Source organism: Podarcis muralis, chromosome 7, assembly GCF_964188315.1.
Source record: "Podarcis muralis chromosome 7, rPodMur119.hap1.1, whole genome shotgun sequence".
NCBI classification, from domain to species: domain Eukaryota; kingdom Metazoa; phylum Chordata; class Lepidosauria; order Squamata; family Lacertidae; genus Podarcis; species Podarcis muralis.
Genome location: NC_135661.1, coordinates 82,080,867 through 82,099,292, shown reverse-complemented (window position 1 = coordinate 82,099,292; position 18,426 = coordinate 82,080,867). Strand labels below are relative to the sequence as shown.

At 49.1% G+C, this 18,426-nt stretch overlaps 1 protein-coding gene across 2 annotated transcripts in view; it reads left to right on the top strand.

Annotated features, from left to right (window-relative positions):
* The window catches only part of BCAM (basal cell adhesion molecule (Lutheran blood group)), a 60,420-nt gene extending 42,637 nt beyond the window's left edge, over positions 1-17,783 (top strand). The window contains exons 10-16 of one of the 2 annotated variants that reach the window (XM_028742233.2): positions 383-524; positions 1,944-2,071; positions 3,990-4,128; positions 7,911-7,946; positions 10,468-10,615; positions 13,137-13,251; positions 14,001-17,783. In XM_028742233.2, coding sequence (XP_028598066.2) covers positions 383-524; positions 1,944-2,071; positions 3,990-4,128; positions 7,911-7,946; positions 10,468-10,615; positions 13,137-13,251; positions 14,001-14,006 — 714 coding nt within the window. In that variant the 3' untranslated portion in view covers positions 14,007-17,783. Of the gene's footprint in view, positions 1-382; positions 525-1,943; positions 2,072-3,989; positions 4,129-7,910; positions 7,947-8,124; positions 8,445-10,467; positions 10,616-13,136; positions 13,252-14,000 lie in introns of those variants that run through there. The other variant, XM_077932240.1, reaches the window with a different exon arrangement.
* The last annotated feature ends 643 nt before the right edge of the window (positions 17,784-18,426 follow it).

Below are 18,426 nucleotides of genomic sequence, written 5' to 3'. Positions count from 1 at the left end.
CCGAAAATCCTGCCCATTCTCAAAGGCTTGAGGCAGGTGACCCCACTTTCGGAAGTAATGATGATGGTTTAAGGTCATTTACGTCTGGCCTTTTTCCCAAGTTGGGGTTCAAGGTATGGCTTACAGCGTTTAAAAAGGATGAGGCAACAAACTAGCTAAAAACAATAATTAAAATGCATCAGAACACATTTAGGACCAGCAGTTCAGATCCACTTTGCCTGGACAGCAGCTGAGTGAGCAGATCCCGTCTTCTGCTCTGTTTCCTGAGCAGGGAGGTCTCAGGCTGCCGGATGACAAAGAGGGAGCTGGGCTAGCCTCTCTTGGGAGGGAATTCCACCATTCAGATGCAGTCTCTTGTTTTTCCTCCCCCATCCCCCTGCAGGGAAAGACTAAGGTGGGAGACGGCGAGACTTTGCCCCTGAGTTCACTGAGCTACGACATGGCCGGCGGATACACCTGTGAAGCCTCTGTGCCCAGCATACCTGGGCTGCAGCGGACCCAGACGGTGGAAGTCGTCGTGGAAGGTAGGCTGGTTGGGGGGCAGCGGAAGCTATGAAAAGAATTGCCCTGCAGAATCAGGCCGATGGCCCATAATACTCCAGCATCCTTTTCTCACAGTGGAGACAACCTGATGCCCAAGGGAAGCCTCAGAACAGGACATGTTATTTATCTGTCTTGATACATTCCTCCAAGGTGGTGTTGTTGTTATTATTATGATTAATTAATTAAATTTGTAAACCGCCCTTCATCCGTAGGGCTCAGGGCAGTTCACAACATAAAAATACAAGACAAAAGCACAAAATACAGAATAAAAACAACAAACCAATAACCTCCACCCCCTCTCACAAACACGTTTAAAAGGGCGTCAGACGTTAATTAGCCGAAGGCCTGGTTGGAGACGGACATTTTTGCCTGGCGCCTATGATGAAGGAGCCAGGCGGACCTCCCTGGGGAGTGCATGACACAAACAGGGAACCACCACAGAAAAGGCCCGTTGTCATCTTGCCACCCTCCAGACCTTTAGTGGAGGAGACAGACGAGGAAGGGCCTCAGAGGAAGGTCACAGGGTCCAGGGCAGTTCATGTGGAAAGAGGCAGTCCTGGAGGTATTGCGGTCCTGAGCCTCTCAAGATGGCATGCATGGTTTCCCCCCCGCAACAACCCTGTGAGGTAGGTTTGCCTGAGAGTCAGAAACTGACCCAAGGCCACATGGTGAGCTTGAATCCTTCCTTCCCAGTTTCTCTTCCAACTCTCATCCGTTGCCCTTTTAAAAGTGTTGTGGGAGAGAGGGGATTATTTGGTTTGTTGTTTTTCATATTTTTACTGCGTGCTTTGTGGTTTTATGCTGTAATGTTACGTCATGAGCTGCCCTAAGATCTGCAGATGAAGGGCGGCATACAAATTTAATAAACATTAATAATATCAACCACCGCAACACGTATTGCACGAGTGACAAAGTCTTTCAGTCACTGGCGTTTGGGCGTTTGTTGACTGCTTGGGATAGGCTTGGGCCTACGGCTGTCCCTCAGCCCAGCCTACCTCAAAGGGTTGTCGTGGCGATAAAAATGGGAGCTCCTTGGAGAAAAGGCCAAGTTTAAGCAAATCTTGGACACAAATCTCGTACATGATTCTGTGAAAGGGGGACGGGGGACACGGTTTGCTGTTGTAATTACTCTCCTTCCTTCCTTCCTTAGCAACTTTCCAGTCCCTAAGACTATGAAGACCAGCTTGAAGGTGTATAGGCCATATTAGAAGCTCACTAGAATACATAGATCGATATAATTCATTCTGTTAGTCACAGAGAGAGGCTGGTTGGCATTTTCTGTGCATGTTGCAGAATCCCTCCTTTTCCTTGGCCCAGAACTTAAAAGCCTTTGGGGGGCAGGGTTCATGTGCCCCCTCCTGGTTGTCATGTCCTGACTTCCTCCTCCTTCCCGAAAACAGGAACCCCGCAAGTGGAGCAGCCCCAGTCCACACGCCATTACCAGAGCCTGGGCCAGAAACTGACCTTTACCTGCGCTGCTTTCGGCTACCCTGAGCCAGAGATCAAGTGGAGCGTCACTGGGGAAGAGGTGAGTCCAGCGGCGAAGAACTTTGTCAGGGAAACGCAGGGGACCGGCTGGTGAGGATTGTGGAGCAATTGTAGCACCCTACAGGTGCGCTGGGGACGCGGGGGGTGCTGTGGGTTAAACCACAGAGCTAGGACTTGCCGATCAGAAGGTCTGCGGTTCGAATCCCTGTGATGGGATGAGCTCCCGTTGCTCGGTCCCTGCTCCTGCCAACCTAGCAGTTCGAAAGCACGTCAAAGTGCAAGTAGATAAATAGGTACCGCTCCGGCGGGAAGGTAAACGGCGTTTCCGTGCGCTGCTCTGGTTCGCCAGAAGCGGCTTAGTCATGCTGGCCACATGACCCGGAAGCTGTACGCCGGCTCCCTCGGCCAGTAAAGCAAGATGAGCGCTGCAACCCCAGAGTCGGTCACGGCTGGACCTAATGGTCAGGGGTCCCTTTACCTTTACCTTACAGGGGCGCTGGACCTTCCCCTTCACCCTACTCTGGGCCTGAGGGCACTGAGGTTTGCAGAGTGTGTTTCTGCTGGATTTCTTGGGAGCTGGTTGGGTCTTTCTCAAATGAGGCCAGTGGTGGCAGATCAGCTTCCCTCAAGGGGTGTGTGTGTGTTGGGTCTTTTCTTTTGATTCTGGGGAGCAGACGATTTGCTGCCTTAGGCCAGAGGGCTTTGTTCCCACGTGGCCGGCAGCGCAGCGTGCAGCTCACCCCACAGATCACAAGGAGACCTGACAGGTCTGCTTGGGGGCCCCTATACAGCACCTGTGCCCCAAAATGAACCCAGATAATCCCCTGCAACGTCCTGGAGCTGAAAAGCAGGCTTGCAAGGGGTTCATTAGTGGGCGAGTCAGCGTCCGCAGGATTCCCTGCTGGAAGATGGTTCGCAAACCGCTGGTTTTAGGGGCCCTTCTCTCCCCCACACCCTTGCCTGCTGATACCCAGCTGCTCTCAAGCTGTCAGGCTGGGGGAAGCGGACTCCCTGGGTGGCCTCTTTGTGCGCCGAGATGAACAGAGGGAGCGAGCAGGGGCTGCGAGAAGAAGCTCAAGGTCATGAGTAGACACAGAAGAGCTGTCTCTGCTGTGACTTCGCCCCAGTCCGCCCCCTCACCACCAACATGCAAGGCACACTGGGAATTGTAGTCCACAGGACAGAGCTGAGAATTCTCCCTTCGTTCTGTGAGGATTTCCATCTGTTCATCTGACTGGGTTGCATCTGGGTGGCTTGCAGCCTATACAAAAACATAATGAAACATTAAACGTTAAAAACTCCCCTATACAGTCATACCTCATGTTACGTCCGCTTCATGTTACGTTCTTTCAGGTTACGTCCCGCGGCGACCCTGAAGTACCAGAAAGGGTTACTTCCAGGTTTCGTCACTCGCGCATGCGCAGACGCGCAAAATGACACCACGCGCATGCGCAGAAGTGGCGAATTGCAACCCGCGCGTGCACAGACGCACTGCTGCAGGTTGCGCTCTTTTCATGTTGCGAACAGGCCTCCAGAACGGATCCCGTTCACAACCAGAGGTACCACCGTACAAGGCTGCCTTCAGATGTCTTCCATAGCTTGTATAATTATCTTATAGTTATGGAGGTTTGGGGACACATATTGGCTAAAGTAAGCTGTAGTTCTGCCCTTGGGCATCCTTGCAACAACCTTGTTAGGTAGGTCGTTATTTGTAATGAGGTCGGGTCTGGCATTGCACACGTTAACCTGGTTCTCAGCTCAGTCTCTTGACCCCCTACTCTGCAGCAGCATTCTTGACTGCTTTCGTTGTAGCTCCTGCATGGAGTTGGGCCTCTGGCATCCCAACCCACCTGTCCAGGTAGAAACAAAGGTGAATCAGGTGCGAGGCAGAGAGCTGGGGATGGAGAGAGACTCCGTCCCATGTGAAATGCTGCCATTCTTGGCTTCTCTCTTCCCAGCCGTCTGCGAGGACCTTTGGCAACAAAGTCGTCAGCGAACTGTCGGTGGAGGTGACCCCTGAACTGGCCCAGAACGGGGTCACGTGCTGGGCAGAGAACGAGCACGGCAAGGCCGAACAGACGTTCCTGTTACAGATGGGTGAGTGTCCACAAAGGGAAGTGCAGGACCTTTCACCCTTTCGCTGCAGACGCCTCTGCTCATCTTTGTTCGCAGATGACTTGTAGTAAATAGTCCAAGCAGCAGCATAAACCAGGGTCCGAATTAAGCAGAATGTTCACTGCACAATTGCAATTCAACCTGCGTGGTTTTTAAAATTTAAGTGGCAGCGGTAATGGTTGGGGGAAGAGCAGGATTGCCTCCCCAAATGCTCACCACGGCCTTCTCCTCACTCCAAACTGCTGTTGTTGTTGTTTAGTCGTTTAGTCGTGTCCGACTCTTTGTGACCCCATGGATCAGAGCATGCCAGGCACTCCTGTCTTCCACTGCCTTCCGCAGTTTGGTCAGACTCATGTTTGTAGCTTCAAAGACACTATCCAACCATCTCATCCTCTGTCATCCCCTTCTCCTTGTGCCCTCCATCTTTCCCAACATCAGGGTCTTTTCCAGGGAGTCTTCTCTTCTCACAAGGTGGCCAAAGTATTGGAGCCTCAGCTTCACGATCTGTCCTTCCAGTGAGCACTCAGGGCTGATTTCCTTCAGAATGGAGAGGTTTGATCTTCTTGCAGTCCATGGGACTCTCAAGAGTCTCCTCCAGCACCATAATTCAAAAGCATCAATTCTTTGGCGATCAGCCTTCTTGATGGTCCAGCTCTCACTTCCATACATCACTACTGGGAAAACCATAGCTTTTACAATACAGACCTTTGTCAGCAAGGTGATGTCTCTGCTTTTTAAGATGCTGTCTAGGTTTGTCCTGCTACCTACCCAGAAATCACAGGATTGTAGAAGGGACCCCAATGCAGGAGTCTCAGCTAAAGAATCCATGATCAAAGTCTTCTCACTCCCACATGCTGCTGTCCCAATCCTGACAGCCGCTACTGACATCTTTAAAAGTCGGGCATGTTAAATTGCAGTCGTGCAATTAATTACATGCTCAGTTTGGCTCTGGCTTACATTGGTTTTGGGGGTGCCCAAACCCTTCAGATGAGTGGAGATTTTTGGTCCAGGTGTGGCGCTTAGTCATTTGAGAGCGCTCAGGCTGCTTTCTCTCCCCCCCCCCCCCTGGGCTGGGCAGGTGTAGACAGGTTGGCAGGGAAAGGGAGCACATGGCAGTGGTTAGACAACCACAGACATCGGTTGAGGCCACTGCAAGGGGCGTTTCCACCCCCTTTTCAGTAGGTCTGCCTCTCGTTCTAATTTCCTGGCATTAAAGCTGTTGACAAATTATTAATCTTTGCATTTAAACCAGTTGTGGGGAACCTGGTGTGTGACGATGGGCCTCTCTGTGAAGGCATGCTCTTGTCATGCCTTGCTCCAGAACCAGGAAGGGGTTTGCATTGAACCTGCTGCTAAAACTGAGAGTCCCCTCTTCGTATTAGCCGGGAGTTCAATGTGCACGCCTCCCCGATTCTGGAAGTAGCTGCGCTCCCAATGCCCAATCGCCAGTTTAAAAACCGAAGCCGTCAAGTGCACAGCCGTGCAGGTAAACTGGTCCCAAGCTGATACGTGGGATAATCTTGTGAGGAGGGGTGTTGCAATTTCTGTGCAGGTTCCCTATCTTGGGGGGGGGGGGTGGCGTTTGTGCACAGGGGTTGTGGACGTTAGGGTTTGACTTGACTCCTAGACAAACCTTCCCCAATCTAGCACCCTCCAACATTTTGGACTACAAATCCCATCAGGCCCCTAGTCCAAGACCATCGGGGGGGGGGGCACCAGGTTGGGAAATGACCCAAGGAGCCTTTTCCATGGCTGTGTTAACTCTGCACAAAGTCACGACCCAAAAGTGTGCGCTTAGAAAGGCTCAGTTCTGCCACAAACTTTAATAATAATAATAATTTATTATTTGTACCCCGCCCATCTGGCTGGGTTTCCCCAGCCATTCTGGGCGGCTTCCACAGAGACCAAAAATACACTAAAATGTCACACATTAAATTAAAAACTTCCCTAACAGGGCTGCCTTAAGATGTCTTCTGAATGTCAGGTAGTTGTTTGTCGCTTTGACATCTGATGGGAGGGCGTTCCACAGGGCGGGCACCACTACCGAGAAGGCCCTCTGCCTGGTTCCTTGTAGCTTTGCTTCTCGCAGTGAGGGAACCGCCAGAAGGCCCTCGGCGCTGGACCTCAGCGTCTGGGCAGAATGATGGGCGTGGAGACGCTCCTTCAGGTATACTGGGCCAAGGCCCTTTAGGCCTTCTTGCAAGGTGTGTGTTTACTTCTGCGAAAACATGCCTAGGTCCTTCCTCTGCTAGGCGACGGATGGGGCAATACGCCTCATTCCTGGAGCAACAGAAATCGTACTCAGCTTCCTCCTCCTCCCCCAGCATCGAAGATTTCGCCATACGTTGCCTGTATTCTTTCAACAGCCACCTCTCCTCCCCCCACCCCCACCTTCCCAAAAAGGGAACATAACAAAGGTGCTTGTTTTTCTTTAACTGCCCAACAAGCCCCTCAGAACGGAAAAAAAACGTACAAAGCCGTTTCACAATGACACAGGGGCGCTGCAGAAAGGGAGAGCCTCTCTCGTGAAATCCAAGCACTAGTGGGCCGTGCAGTTACAGAATTGTAGGGTTGGGACCCCGAGGGTCATCTAGTCCAACCCCTGCGATGCACGAATCTCAACTAAAGCATCCATGACAGTTGCTTAAAAACCTTCAGGGAAGGAGAGCCCACAACCTGTTGTGTGAGTCTGTTCCACTGCCGAACAGCTCTTACTATCAGAAAGTTCTTCCTGATGTTTAGTCGGAATCTCCTTCCTTGTGACTTGAATCCATTGGTTTGAGTCTTACCCTCTGGAGAAGGAGAAAACAAGCTTGCTCCATCTTCCATGAGATATTCCATTGAGATATTTGAAGATGGCTATCTTATCTCCTCTCAGCCTCCTCTTTCCTGGGCTAAACATACCCAGCTCCTTCAACCATTCCTCATCAGGCCTGGTTTCCAGACCCTTGATCATCTTAGTCGCCCTCCTCTGCACACCTTCCAGCTTGTCAATATCCTCCTTGAAAGACAAAATTAGCATCTTTCTGTATGCAACAACAGCAGCGAGAACGTTGGTAGCCAGTCATTGGAAAGGAAATTATATCCCAACAAAAGGGGAATGGTTAAGTAAACTATGTGAGTACCTGGAGTTAGCAAAATTGACGGATTTAATAAGGCATAAATCCAAAAATTATAATTCAGAAACAATGGGGATGCTTAAATGAATATTTATACAAGCAGGGCTCAAATACGAAAGTTTGGTTGTGCCTAGACTAACCTTGTGAAGAATATAGAGAACAGAAAGATTTGACTGATTATGAAAGAATCTAAGGAGGGGAAATGATTGAAGAACAGATGTAAAGGCGAGCAAGATAATTAAGAGACGTGCGGTGAATGCAGTGGAAGTCTTCTATAATATTTTAACTAAGATTTATATATTGTAATGTCTGAAGCATGAATTTGGTAATATTATTGGTTATGAAAAGTATTTTTTTTTTCTTTTTAGTTTGCATTTTGGAAAACATGTATATAAACGTGTTTACAGTGTTATGTATCGTTCTTTCTTTTTTCTTTTCTTTTCTTGTAAAATTCAGTAAATATATATATATATATCTCCTCCTTAAATTGTGGTGCCCAGAACCGGATGTGGGAGTCTTTTGGTCCTCTGAATGATGAAAGGGATAAGGGGAAGTAGGGATTTGGGTGCAGACTGAGCGACTGCAGACCGCAGCAAGAGTTCACCTTGTACCTTTGCTAACGTACCTGTCTCTCTTTCCAAGCAGTTGTGCCGACGACATCTGCCTCTCCTGTGCCAGCAGGTAAGCCCCTCTTTGCCTCCCTCCTTCTCCATTCTCTTCCCGCCCCGCTGCCCCCAGACTCTGCACTGCTATTACAGTGGGTGGGCTTGGTGGGCAATGACAGCACAGCTTAGCTGGGTGGGCTTGCTGACAGTTCAGGTGGCTAACTGCTTTTTCCTTCTCATGCATGCTGCCTCAGGGAACCCCGAGCTCCGGACAGGTGGGTGTTTGAGGATGAGAAGGCAGGCCATATGGAAAGGGTAGAGACAGGGCCTTTTTGGTGGCGGCTCCCTGTATGCGGAACTCCCTGCCCCAAGAAATTGGGTTGCCTTCTTCTTTATTTGCATTCAGCCAAATAAAGGAAACAGCCTTAAAAATAATAACAATTCCCTTTAAACAAGCTTTCGAGTCTGTTGCTGCTTAAAGGTATCAATTGTCTCTGCTGGTCTCTGCGGTTGTCACCTTTGCGCTGTCGTTTTTAAGCTTGATAATTTATGTCTTAACAGTTGGGTCCCTTTGGCTTTTCTGCTTGCTTTGATACTCACAAGTCTCTTTGAGCAACTGCTCTGTGAAGGGGAAATAGTGGAGTATAATCCTTTTGGGGGGGGTTGGGGGAGAAGCCTAATAATAATAATAATAATAATAATAATAATAATAATAGGTATTCTGGGTTTGACTTATTTCCACTTCTCCCTCCCCACGCGAGGGGGAAAACAGGCGAAATAAAAGAGGGAAGCCTTTCATGGAATCTCTTTCCACCACAGAAAGATCGGAATAGATTAATTTCCCAGATGTTTTTGCTTGCAGGTTTCTTTTGCTTTCAAGTGGAATAAGGTCAGGGAAGGTTCATTGTGTGTAATTTCGGAGCTCAGAAATGCTATCCAAATTTGAAGTAGTACATGATTCACTTACCACAGTTTATTTCTCCCTGAGGTTTTGGGTTTTATTGGTTTTTTTAAAAAATTCAAGATCTCAATATGTGTGTGTGTGTGTGTGTGTGTGTGTGTGTGTGTGTGTGTGTGTGTGTAAAACACACCACATGAATAGGTGTGGCCTTGTGCTGTTGCCCTGTGGCTGAAACTACACCGTGGAGCGAGTTTTTCCTCAGGTTTGAGTCCCTAGCTGTTGTTGGACTACAACTCCCATCATCCCTACCTAGCAGGGGTCAGGGATGATGAGAGTTGTAGTCCAACAGCAGCTTAAGAACCTGAGTTTGAGAATGCGGCTAGACCTATAGAAACTGCCTCTTCCTCCTGCACTCCAGCCCAAATTCTGAGAATTGTGGTTTTGCCCCACCTCCTTCAGAATAACATTTCCCATGGTTCCCTGGGGAAGATCCAGAACAGATAAAAATAAAGCACCTCTCCACGCAGCACGGAGTTAAACTCTGGAACTCGCTGCCTCAGGAGCCAACCAATTTGGATGGCTTTAAGAGGCAAATTCATGGGGAGGAGAAAGGCTACTAGCCGCAATGGCTATGCCCTGCCTCCACAGTAAGATTCCTCATAGATTTGCTGCAAAACGTAGTTTTTATTGGTGTTTCTTGTTTTAATGTTGTACAACGCCCTGATACATTACAAAATGGTGGTGTTGAAATAAATAAATAAGCAAGAGATCTACCAGCAGATCCTGATCAACATTCATTCATTCATTCATTCATTCCCTGACCAACCTACTGACCTGCTTTAAATTGCCAGAACACAAAGTACCTGTTGGAATAGTAAGTGAGGAACAATTGACTGTAAGCCTCCTGCAACTTTACGAGAAGTCATGGGGTCCTTCAAAATGGCCCTCCTGTTCGGCAATAGTAGTGATCAGAACTACAGATGATCACGTGTGTGTGTGATTTTATCTAATGAGTATTTAGTTTAAATGGCCGTTATAATTATCAGGAATGCAATTTGCTGTTCTCGTTACAAGCTGAACAACATTGTTGTTGATCTTATTAATGATACAGTGGTACCTCAGGTTACATACGCTTCAGGTTACAGACTCCGCTAACCCAGAAATAGTACCTCGGGTTAAGAACTTTGCTTCAGGATGAGAACAGAAATCGCGCGGCGGCAGCGGGAGGCCCCGTTAGCTAAAGTGGTTCTTCAGGTTAAGAACAGTTTCAGGTTAAGAACGGACCTCCGGAACAAATTAAGTACTTAACCCGAGGTACCACTGTAATATGTATTCCATTTATACGTATTATAACAGTAAATACATCCTTACATAGCAGCAAAAAATAAATTAAAATGTTATTGTGGCACGTTTAACAATAGACGTTTCTCTGGTGAACCGCTCTGTGATCTTGCGATGCAGGGCTGCGTATAAGTCTAATAAATAATAACAACCACAACGCTTTAAAAGCAACAACAAAGTTTTTATCTGCAGCAATGAACAAAAATGTGGGTAGAAAAATGGCCCCGCTGTTCAGGTGGTCCTTCCCAATCTTTGCCAGACAGAAGCAGGCTACAGGCAAGGAGGCTGGGGAAGGATCTAGTGTCTGCAGGGCCTCAGCCTCCCTTCACTTTTTCTGCTTCCTTCCCTCCAACAGTGGACGGGGAACAGAGCCAGGGCGGCAGCACCATCGCCGTGATTGCCGTGTGCGTCTGCGTCTTGCTCCTTCTCCTCATCGTGGGCTTCTTCTACTTCATGCAGCGCCGCGGCCAGCTGCCCTGCGGCGGAGGCGAGAAGAGATCTTTGTGAGTAATAATAATAATAATAAATTTTACTTATACCCTGCCCTCAGGGCGGCTAACACCAATAAATCACAGTAAAAACATAATGGGGGGGAAATACAATTTAAAATGCAGCCTCATTTTAAAAGATAAATCAAGACCATAAGGGGAGGGAAACATAAGGGTCAGACTGAGTCCAAACCAAAGGCCAGGCGGAACAGCTCTGTCTTGCAGGCCCTGCGGAAAGATGTCAAGTCCCGCAGAGACCTAGTCCATTGTGACAGAGCGTTCCACCAAGTAGGGGCCAGTACTGAAAAGGCCCTGGCCCTAGTTGAGACCAATCTAGCCACCTTGCGACCTGGGACCTCCAAAATGTTGTCATTTGTGGACCTTAAGGTCCTCCGCGGGGCATACCACGCTCCATACCCGTAAGGCCTCGTGGGCTGCTCAAACTGCATGTATCCTACAGCCCCTTCTGCCTCTGCGGGGCTCAGCACCAATGGCAACTAGCCACAAGGCCTTCAGTGTCTAGTAGCAGGGCCGGCCCATCTATGGTGACCGGCTCAGGCGGCAGGATCCACAGAGGCAATGACACGCCAAGCGTTCTGGCCTCCGGTACTCCTCATCTGCCATTGTTTGTGCCTTAGTTACACACATGCATTGAGCGGTGTCTGGCAAACCCCTCTGCTGCTCCTTATTTTGTGCGTTGTGTGAAGTGCTGGGGAGGAGGAGGTTAAAGACCTCTGCCTTTCTTCCATCATGGCTGATCGGGGAAGGGGAGAAGGCATATGCTACAGCCCTTCACTCTTGCTAAGTCCAAACGGTGCCACACTTTTTTTAAAAAACCTACCTGCCAGCTCACCTAGTTTTTAGAGGAGGAAAACAAGGGGGGGAAATATTCTGAACGGAACAGTGGATATATGATTTTTGTGGTTCATGCTGTGGCCACAGACATGATATGTGATTTGACGGTGAGTTTGGGGTGACCCAGTGCAAAAATCCTGAGGATTCATGTGCTTTTACCTCCTCCCTCCAAGGCAGCCTCCTTTATCTCTAGAGTCCCTTATCTCCCTCCCCGATCGCTTGCCAATCAGCTGCTCAGCAGCTTTGTTTCAACACTCCCTTCCCTCTTGTTTGCCTTAGTGTCTTTTCCTTAGCTGGAGCAGTTTTTTGCTCCTCCTTTTCTTCTAATTTCTCTCCTCATTGCTTGTTTTTGTATTCCTGTCTCCTCTCCTTGCAAGTTCGCTGTCTTTACCTTCCCACTCCCAGGCAGCCTCCTTTATCGCTAGAGTCCCTTATCTCCCTCCAATCGCTTGCCGATCAGCTGCTCAGCAGCTTTGCTTCAACACCCCCTTCCCTCTTTCAAAAAAAAAAAAAAAAAAAAAGCACGACCTGCTTTTTGCCCCTGGGCGATTCGGCTCCAGGGACCACACATTCGCTCCATAAGACGCACAGACATTTCCCCTTACTGTTTAGGAGGAAAAAAGTGTGTCTTATGGAGTGAAAAATACGGTAAATGTAGACGAACCTGTGGCCTCTGGTTCCGTATATGTGGGTGTTTTGTTGGCATCTGTCTGTCTCGAGAGACAACAGAGGGGTCCTTCGGGGGCGGCATAAAAGCATTGCATTAGCAGCACCCAAGTGACCTCTCCAGGGTGCAAGCCTGGGCATCGTTCATGGAGGTCCTGGGCTGCCCCGATGATATGAACACCACACACCCCTCAGCCTCGCTGATGTGGTCCAAAGGAAAGCAGAGCAAGACGCTGGGCACCAGCTGAGCTGCAGGAGTTGCCAGAAGGAGGCGTACAAGACTCCATCCAACCGCCTTAAGGTTTCCACTCCGGATTACTGCTTAGCCCTTTCTTAGCCAGTGTGGTGTAGTGGTTAAGAGCGGTGGACTCGTAATCTGGTGAACTGGGTTCGCTTCCCTGCCCCTCCACATGCAGCTGCTGGGTGACCTTGGGCTAGTCACACTTCTATGAAGTCTCTCAGCCTCACTCACCCCACAGAGCGTTTGTTATGGGGAAGGAAGGGAAAAGGAGAATGTTAGCCACTTTGAGACTCCTTAAGGGGAGTGAAAGGCGGGATATCAAGTCCAAACTCCTCCTCCTCCTCCTCTTCTTTGTCCAAACTCCCCCTCTTCCTTCTTCTCCTCCTCTTCCTCCTCCTCCTGAAGATATCCTGCAAGACAGTGGAGATTTAGGATCAGAGTTTCCCTTCCCTTAGATGGGCTACCTTCCAAGATGGCCCTAGATAGATGATAGATAGATAGATAGATAGATAGATAGATAGATAGATAGATAGATAGATAGATAGATGATAGATAGATAGATGATAGATGATAGATAGATATCCCCCCTTATTATATGTAAATCTTCACCAGCCTTCCCTGGGCTGCAGAGCCATAAATGGATGAAGGACTAGGGAGTTGTGCCGGGTGGGGTGGGTTCGGGGAGAGGCTGGACGTAACCGTACCCTGTTGGCTTTCTTGCCACCTGTTCCCGGAATGCGTCGCTCAGATATATCTGTTTCCTCCTCTCGCCAGGACCCCCAAGGAAGGGAACCCTGACGACACCGTGGTGGAGATGAAGACGGACAAACGGAACGAGCAGACGGGGCTCTTGAGCCCTGGGGGCGGCGGTGGCGGTGGGGCAAACGAGGTGAGGAGCGGAGGAGAAGGCGGAAGGCGGTAACCCTGCTCTCACTGAGCTTGGGGCAAGGGATTCTCCCTCTTTCTTGAGGGTGCCAGGAATCGTAGCTCCACAAAGGCAGTTTCCCACTCCTTTTGCAGACCTGGGGCAAAGAAGAAGCGTTTCTGGGGCCTGCTTTGAGGAACAGGGCTGCGTACATCTATTTAAAGCACATTTAAAACTTTGAGCCCCTAACACAAAAGTGGGGTGAGGGGTGGATGGTGATGGGGAAAGGAATTATCTGCGGGATTGACTGTAGGTATATTTGAACATTTTTAAGGATTGTATGTTTGTATATTCGCAGTATGTGTGTATTAATGCTGAATTATTTTAACAATAAAAACTTTTCAAAAAAACCAAAAACTTTGAGCCCCACGCTGGGCAAACGATTCCTGCATTGCAGAGGCTTGGGCTAGTTTGCCCTGAGGGGGTTCCTTCCAGCTCTGTGATTCCATGAAAACATATTCTGCCGCCCAAGAATCCTGGAAACGGTGGTTTGCTACTGGGAATTGTAACACAGCGAGGGCTAAGCTACCGTTTCCAGGATTTCTTTGGTGCGGGGATGTGCTTTCAAACGCACGGTTACAGCCTGTGTCTCTGTGGCAGGACTGCAATGGGTCCCCTAGGGAGAAGGCTGGGGGGGTGGAGCTGAGGGGGAAGTCTGGGGCGCAGACTCTCTGTTTCATTCTCCCTCTCTTTCCAATCCTGTCTCCCTGCAGTGCTGAGAGCAAGCCTGGAGTTGCCTTCTTCCGGAGGATCTGCCTCTTGCCTGCTCTGCACCACACAAACCACGGGGCAAAGAGGACACCAGGGCTGGACTGTGCGAGGGGAACCCGGTCCCTCCGGGGCCCTTCCTTCTTCAAGGGCAGGGGAGCATCCTTCCTTGCGTCCGGACTTCTTTTTTGTGTGTGTGCAAATGGGGTGAGGTGAGGGGGTTGTGCTGCCGCTACTACTACTTCTTCCTCCTTGAAACGCCTGATTGTTATTATTGTTCTTGTAATTATTTTTGAAGAAACTGACACTTGCCCGGACCCCTCTGGGGTGAGTAGACGTGCCAGCGACACACAGGCCCGTCTCTCCACACACCGGTATGCCTCTTGCTGACTTGCGGACCTGAACTAAGTCCACACGTGCACTTACGTCCTGAACACGGAAACACGGCCTTGGAAGAAAATTCACACAAGTTGACTGGCCCCTTTCTGCTGGCACACGACTGTTAGCCACTTGTGGTCTGAAAGGACCCGCTTTTTGTAAACCTTCCCACCCCGTCCTGCTTAGTCGCTTGGAGGCGATTCTCGCTCGCCATAGGTGACCAGGCTAGCAGTGTCTGTCTTTCGCCGTTGGGCAAAGACATGTGGACACCTATATTCCTGCAAACACTTCTTTATCCTCCACGTGAAGCATGCAATGTGAGTGAACACATACAGGCACACCCTTGTTTCGTCACGCATCCACACCCCCACACCCGTTGAGCGTGCTTGTCGGGAAGTCGTGCAAAGACTTGCAAAGTTGACATGCTCCCCACATGCTTGTGAATGTGTTCCGTCCATACATTAACATGTTCGTGTGTGTATATGCACCCAAGGCTTTGCAAATTAACTGTGGGCATCGTAGTTGAGTATTAATTTCTACTAGACAGCCCACTCCACAATAACAGCACAAACAGCATCCTATGCATTTATCAGCACAGAAACTGTCTGATGAAGTGATATCGCTCAGGCTGCAATTCTGTATATACTAAGCTCCATTTATCTCAATAATGCCTGCTTCTGAGTAGATCATGCTGTCACGCTTTTATCTAGGTTGACAAACACATGGCATCTTTTTTTTAAAAAAAAATCCTTTCAAGTTGTGATTCATTCCACAGCTTCTGCCTGTTTTTGTCTCCTTCAGATTTATAGGGTTGTTCTTCACACACACACACACACACACACACACACACACACACACACACTTATTTTCTGGCACCAAACCTCAAAATACAGGAAAGCGTTGGGTTTGGCTAATCAGTTACTTGTTTTTAATTTTCTGAGGCGTTTTAGTACAAAATTGAAGAGCGCTGGGGCAGTTTTTGAAAGAGGACTTCCGTGGCCGCTTGAAAACCAAATCTTTTTTTGATCACCTGACTGCAGGTCACCTGACTACCTGGGGAGTTTGTTCCTTTGAAGTCAGCAGTAAAACTAGTTCGATACCCAACTTTAAGAGAGTCCATCTTCAGCCAGCCAAGGTTCGGCTTTCGTTTAGGAATGTGTACAATCTCACAAAGGGGTGTTTATTCTGTTTAAACTGATGGCCTGAAGTAGAAATCCCATCAGTTAAGAAAACAATTTCCCTTCTCTTAATGAGCGCAAGCAAGGATCTCTGACTCTGCCGTCCGTCTTGCTCACTCACCCTCCTGTTTTTAGTTCTGGGTTCTTGGCTTGACACAGCTGATCTGCGTAGATAAGAACAAGCATTGCCCTACAGAGAAAATCTCTCTGCTCCATACATTTTTTTTTAAATGCAGCAAATATGTCACGGACAGTAGTAGAATTTGAAAGCCTCGTTATCACTTGCCAGAGGGAGACCCTTTTGCCACAATTACTCTGCTGTGTGGTTTTATGGAAGCCTTATGAATGCGTGCCTACACACACACACACACAAACACACATGTGTGCCCACCCCCATAATAAGAACAGCTGCCACCCACATACATTTCATAAGTATATTTGTGTTTCTAGCACATTCACAATGTGCTAGAATATTAAAGCTGGCATATTAAAGCAGCCAGCTTCTGGAACCAGGCTACCCCTTTTAAACAACCGTTTGATTTGCAGCAAACAAGCAAAGGAGGACGTTTAGGGCACCACGCCATGAAGAAGAAATAGAAGAAAAGCTTTGCTTGCAGATTTCTCCTGCAGATCAATACTCTGTTGCAGCAGCCCAGGCCGGTTTGGGTGTGCTTGTTCCCCTGCCGTAGCTACACGGCTGGCAACCTTGCAGCATGCCGGTGCCAGATAAAGCATGCCAGCAAACACACACACACACACCCAATGCGGAATAGGCGCACAGGTTCCTAATAAGTTGCATCAGGATCTTGCTTTTTTAAAATCTCTGTTCCCGGAGGCTGGCTGTTGGAGAGCGCTTCCCTCCCTCTCTGCGTCTCCCTATGCAAAATGCTCCCATCCCTAAAGGCAGCCTTACGTCCTACAGGGGTTTGGCGGCGGGGCCTTGCCACCAGAGATATTGTGGCTTCTAGGCAGCTTTCGACGGCCGCCATCTTTCTCGCAGATTCAGCAGCAAATCTGCGCCTGCGTTTCCTCCTCTGTGTACACATCCACACACCGCTTCTGACAAGAGTGAGTGGTCCCCTGGGATTTCAGCTCCCATCACCACCAGCCAGGGATGATGGGCCTTGGAGGGCTACAGCCTCACCCTGCCTTAACGTTTTTCCACGCACGATGAAAAAAGCCACGGCAGCTGGAGAATGGGCGACCTGCCCCTAAACACCTGAGTCTTACCACTAGGCAGCCACTCCCATTTCGTCTCCGTCCGTGCTCTCGTCGTTCACCACCCCTGCCTACAGGGGGCGTCCTGATCTCTTGGCGTTCTGATTTTCTTCATTGAAATGCATTGGGTTGTGTGTGTTGTTGCTGTTGTTGTTGTTTTAAAAAATGGCATCTATTATCTGTACGGGACAAGCCTTTTGGGGTTCTAGTCTTCCTACTCTCCCCTGACCCCCCAACGGCTTGTGTCCTTTCTCTGTCTCTTGCACTGTCTTGTCGAGACACTGGCTCCGGTTTGGGTGGGTGGGTGGGTGTGGGGAGACTTTGGGCTTTTTTAAAAAATGTAGTGTATGTAATGGTGTTGCATCTTAGAGAGCAAGCTGAGGCCGCTGAGCTATGGCAGAGCCCAGGGTGGAGGTGTGGGAGAAGGCAGCACTGAGGGCAATATTCTGGCTACTGAGCTTTAACCATCCTTGCAAGAAACGATGGTGAGGTTTTTCCATAACTCCCCTCCCGGTATGGCAGCTGCAAGACTCCTTAGCGACCCCTTCTTCACGCCCTTCCCCACATTTTCCTAGCGAGGGATGGTGTTGTGTCTCTCTTAAACACAGCCCACTAGCCCAGACTGCCCCCTCCTTACACCCCTCCTTGTTTCATGGCCTCTTTTCACTTGTGCCTGCTGCTGTTTTTAGGGTTGCCACCTTTTAAAAAACGAAACAGATACCTGGCTCCTCTGCTTTCCACAGCTGTTCGATCTGCAAGCTACTAGCAGGTAAGACTGCTATGAAAAGTTTCACCTGCCATTCTCCACCCCATCCACCCACAGACTTAAGTTTACTGCAAAAACCACGCAGGAGGAGGTCAGTTGGCAAACGCAGCCACCTGCCACCCCTCTTGGCTCCTGCCATAGCTCCAGCTTCTCACTCCCCAACCCTTCGGATGTCTCTGTTACCTGCTGCCCCCCCCCCCCAACTGGGTTACACTGTACATTAGCAAATAAAAAATATTGTAACCTCAGTTTGGCTCCCGCGTTCGTTTCTTCTCCCTGCGGACCTTGTGCCCCTTCATCTAAGTCCCCCTTTTAAACTAGATTTTTTGAAAAATGCAATCTCTCTCATCTGGGACGTACCATTTGGAGTCGCCCCTAGTCGTGGACGGAGCAAAAAATTCTGTTGGCATTGGCTTTGGAGATGTTAAGGCTTCCTTCCTCCTGGGAAGGAAACTTCAGCTGGGAGCGGGAGCGAGTTTATTTTTTGTTTTGTTTTTTGTTTTGTTTTGTTTTGTTCTTCTCCTTGCAAGGTGCTTGTGGTTGGGTTTGACCTTCTGCCTTGCGTGGCCTGCTTATTTTTGGCCCTGGATTCCCACGATGCACCGCTGTCGCGGAAAACGCCGAAAGTGCAGGCTTGAGATCTCTTGAGCAGTGGAAGGTGGGGGACGCTTGATATTTGTTAAGAGATCCTCCTTTAGTAAGGCAAATCCCTACTTTTAAAGCACATTATTCTCTCCCACACCCCCAATATCAAAGAATCCCAGGAACTGTGGTTTGTTAAGAGTGCCGGGAACTGTAGCTCTGGGAGGGGGAAGCACAATTCCCAGGATTCTTTGGGGGAAATTGTGTGCTTCAAATGTGCATTGGGTGTGTCTCTTCTATTTCTCTCTA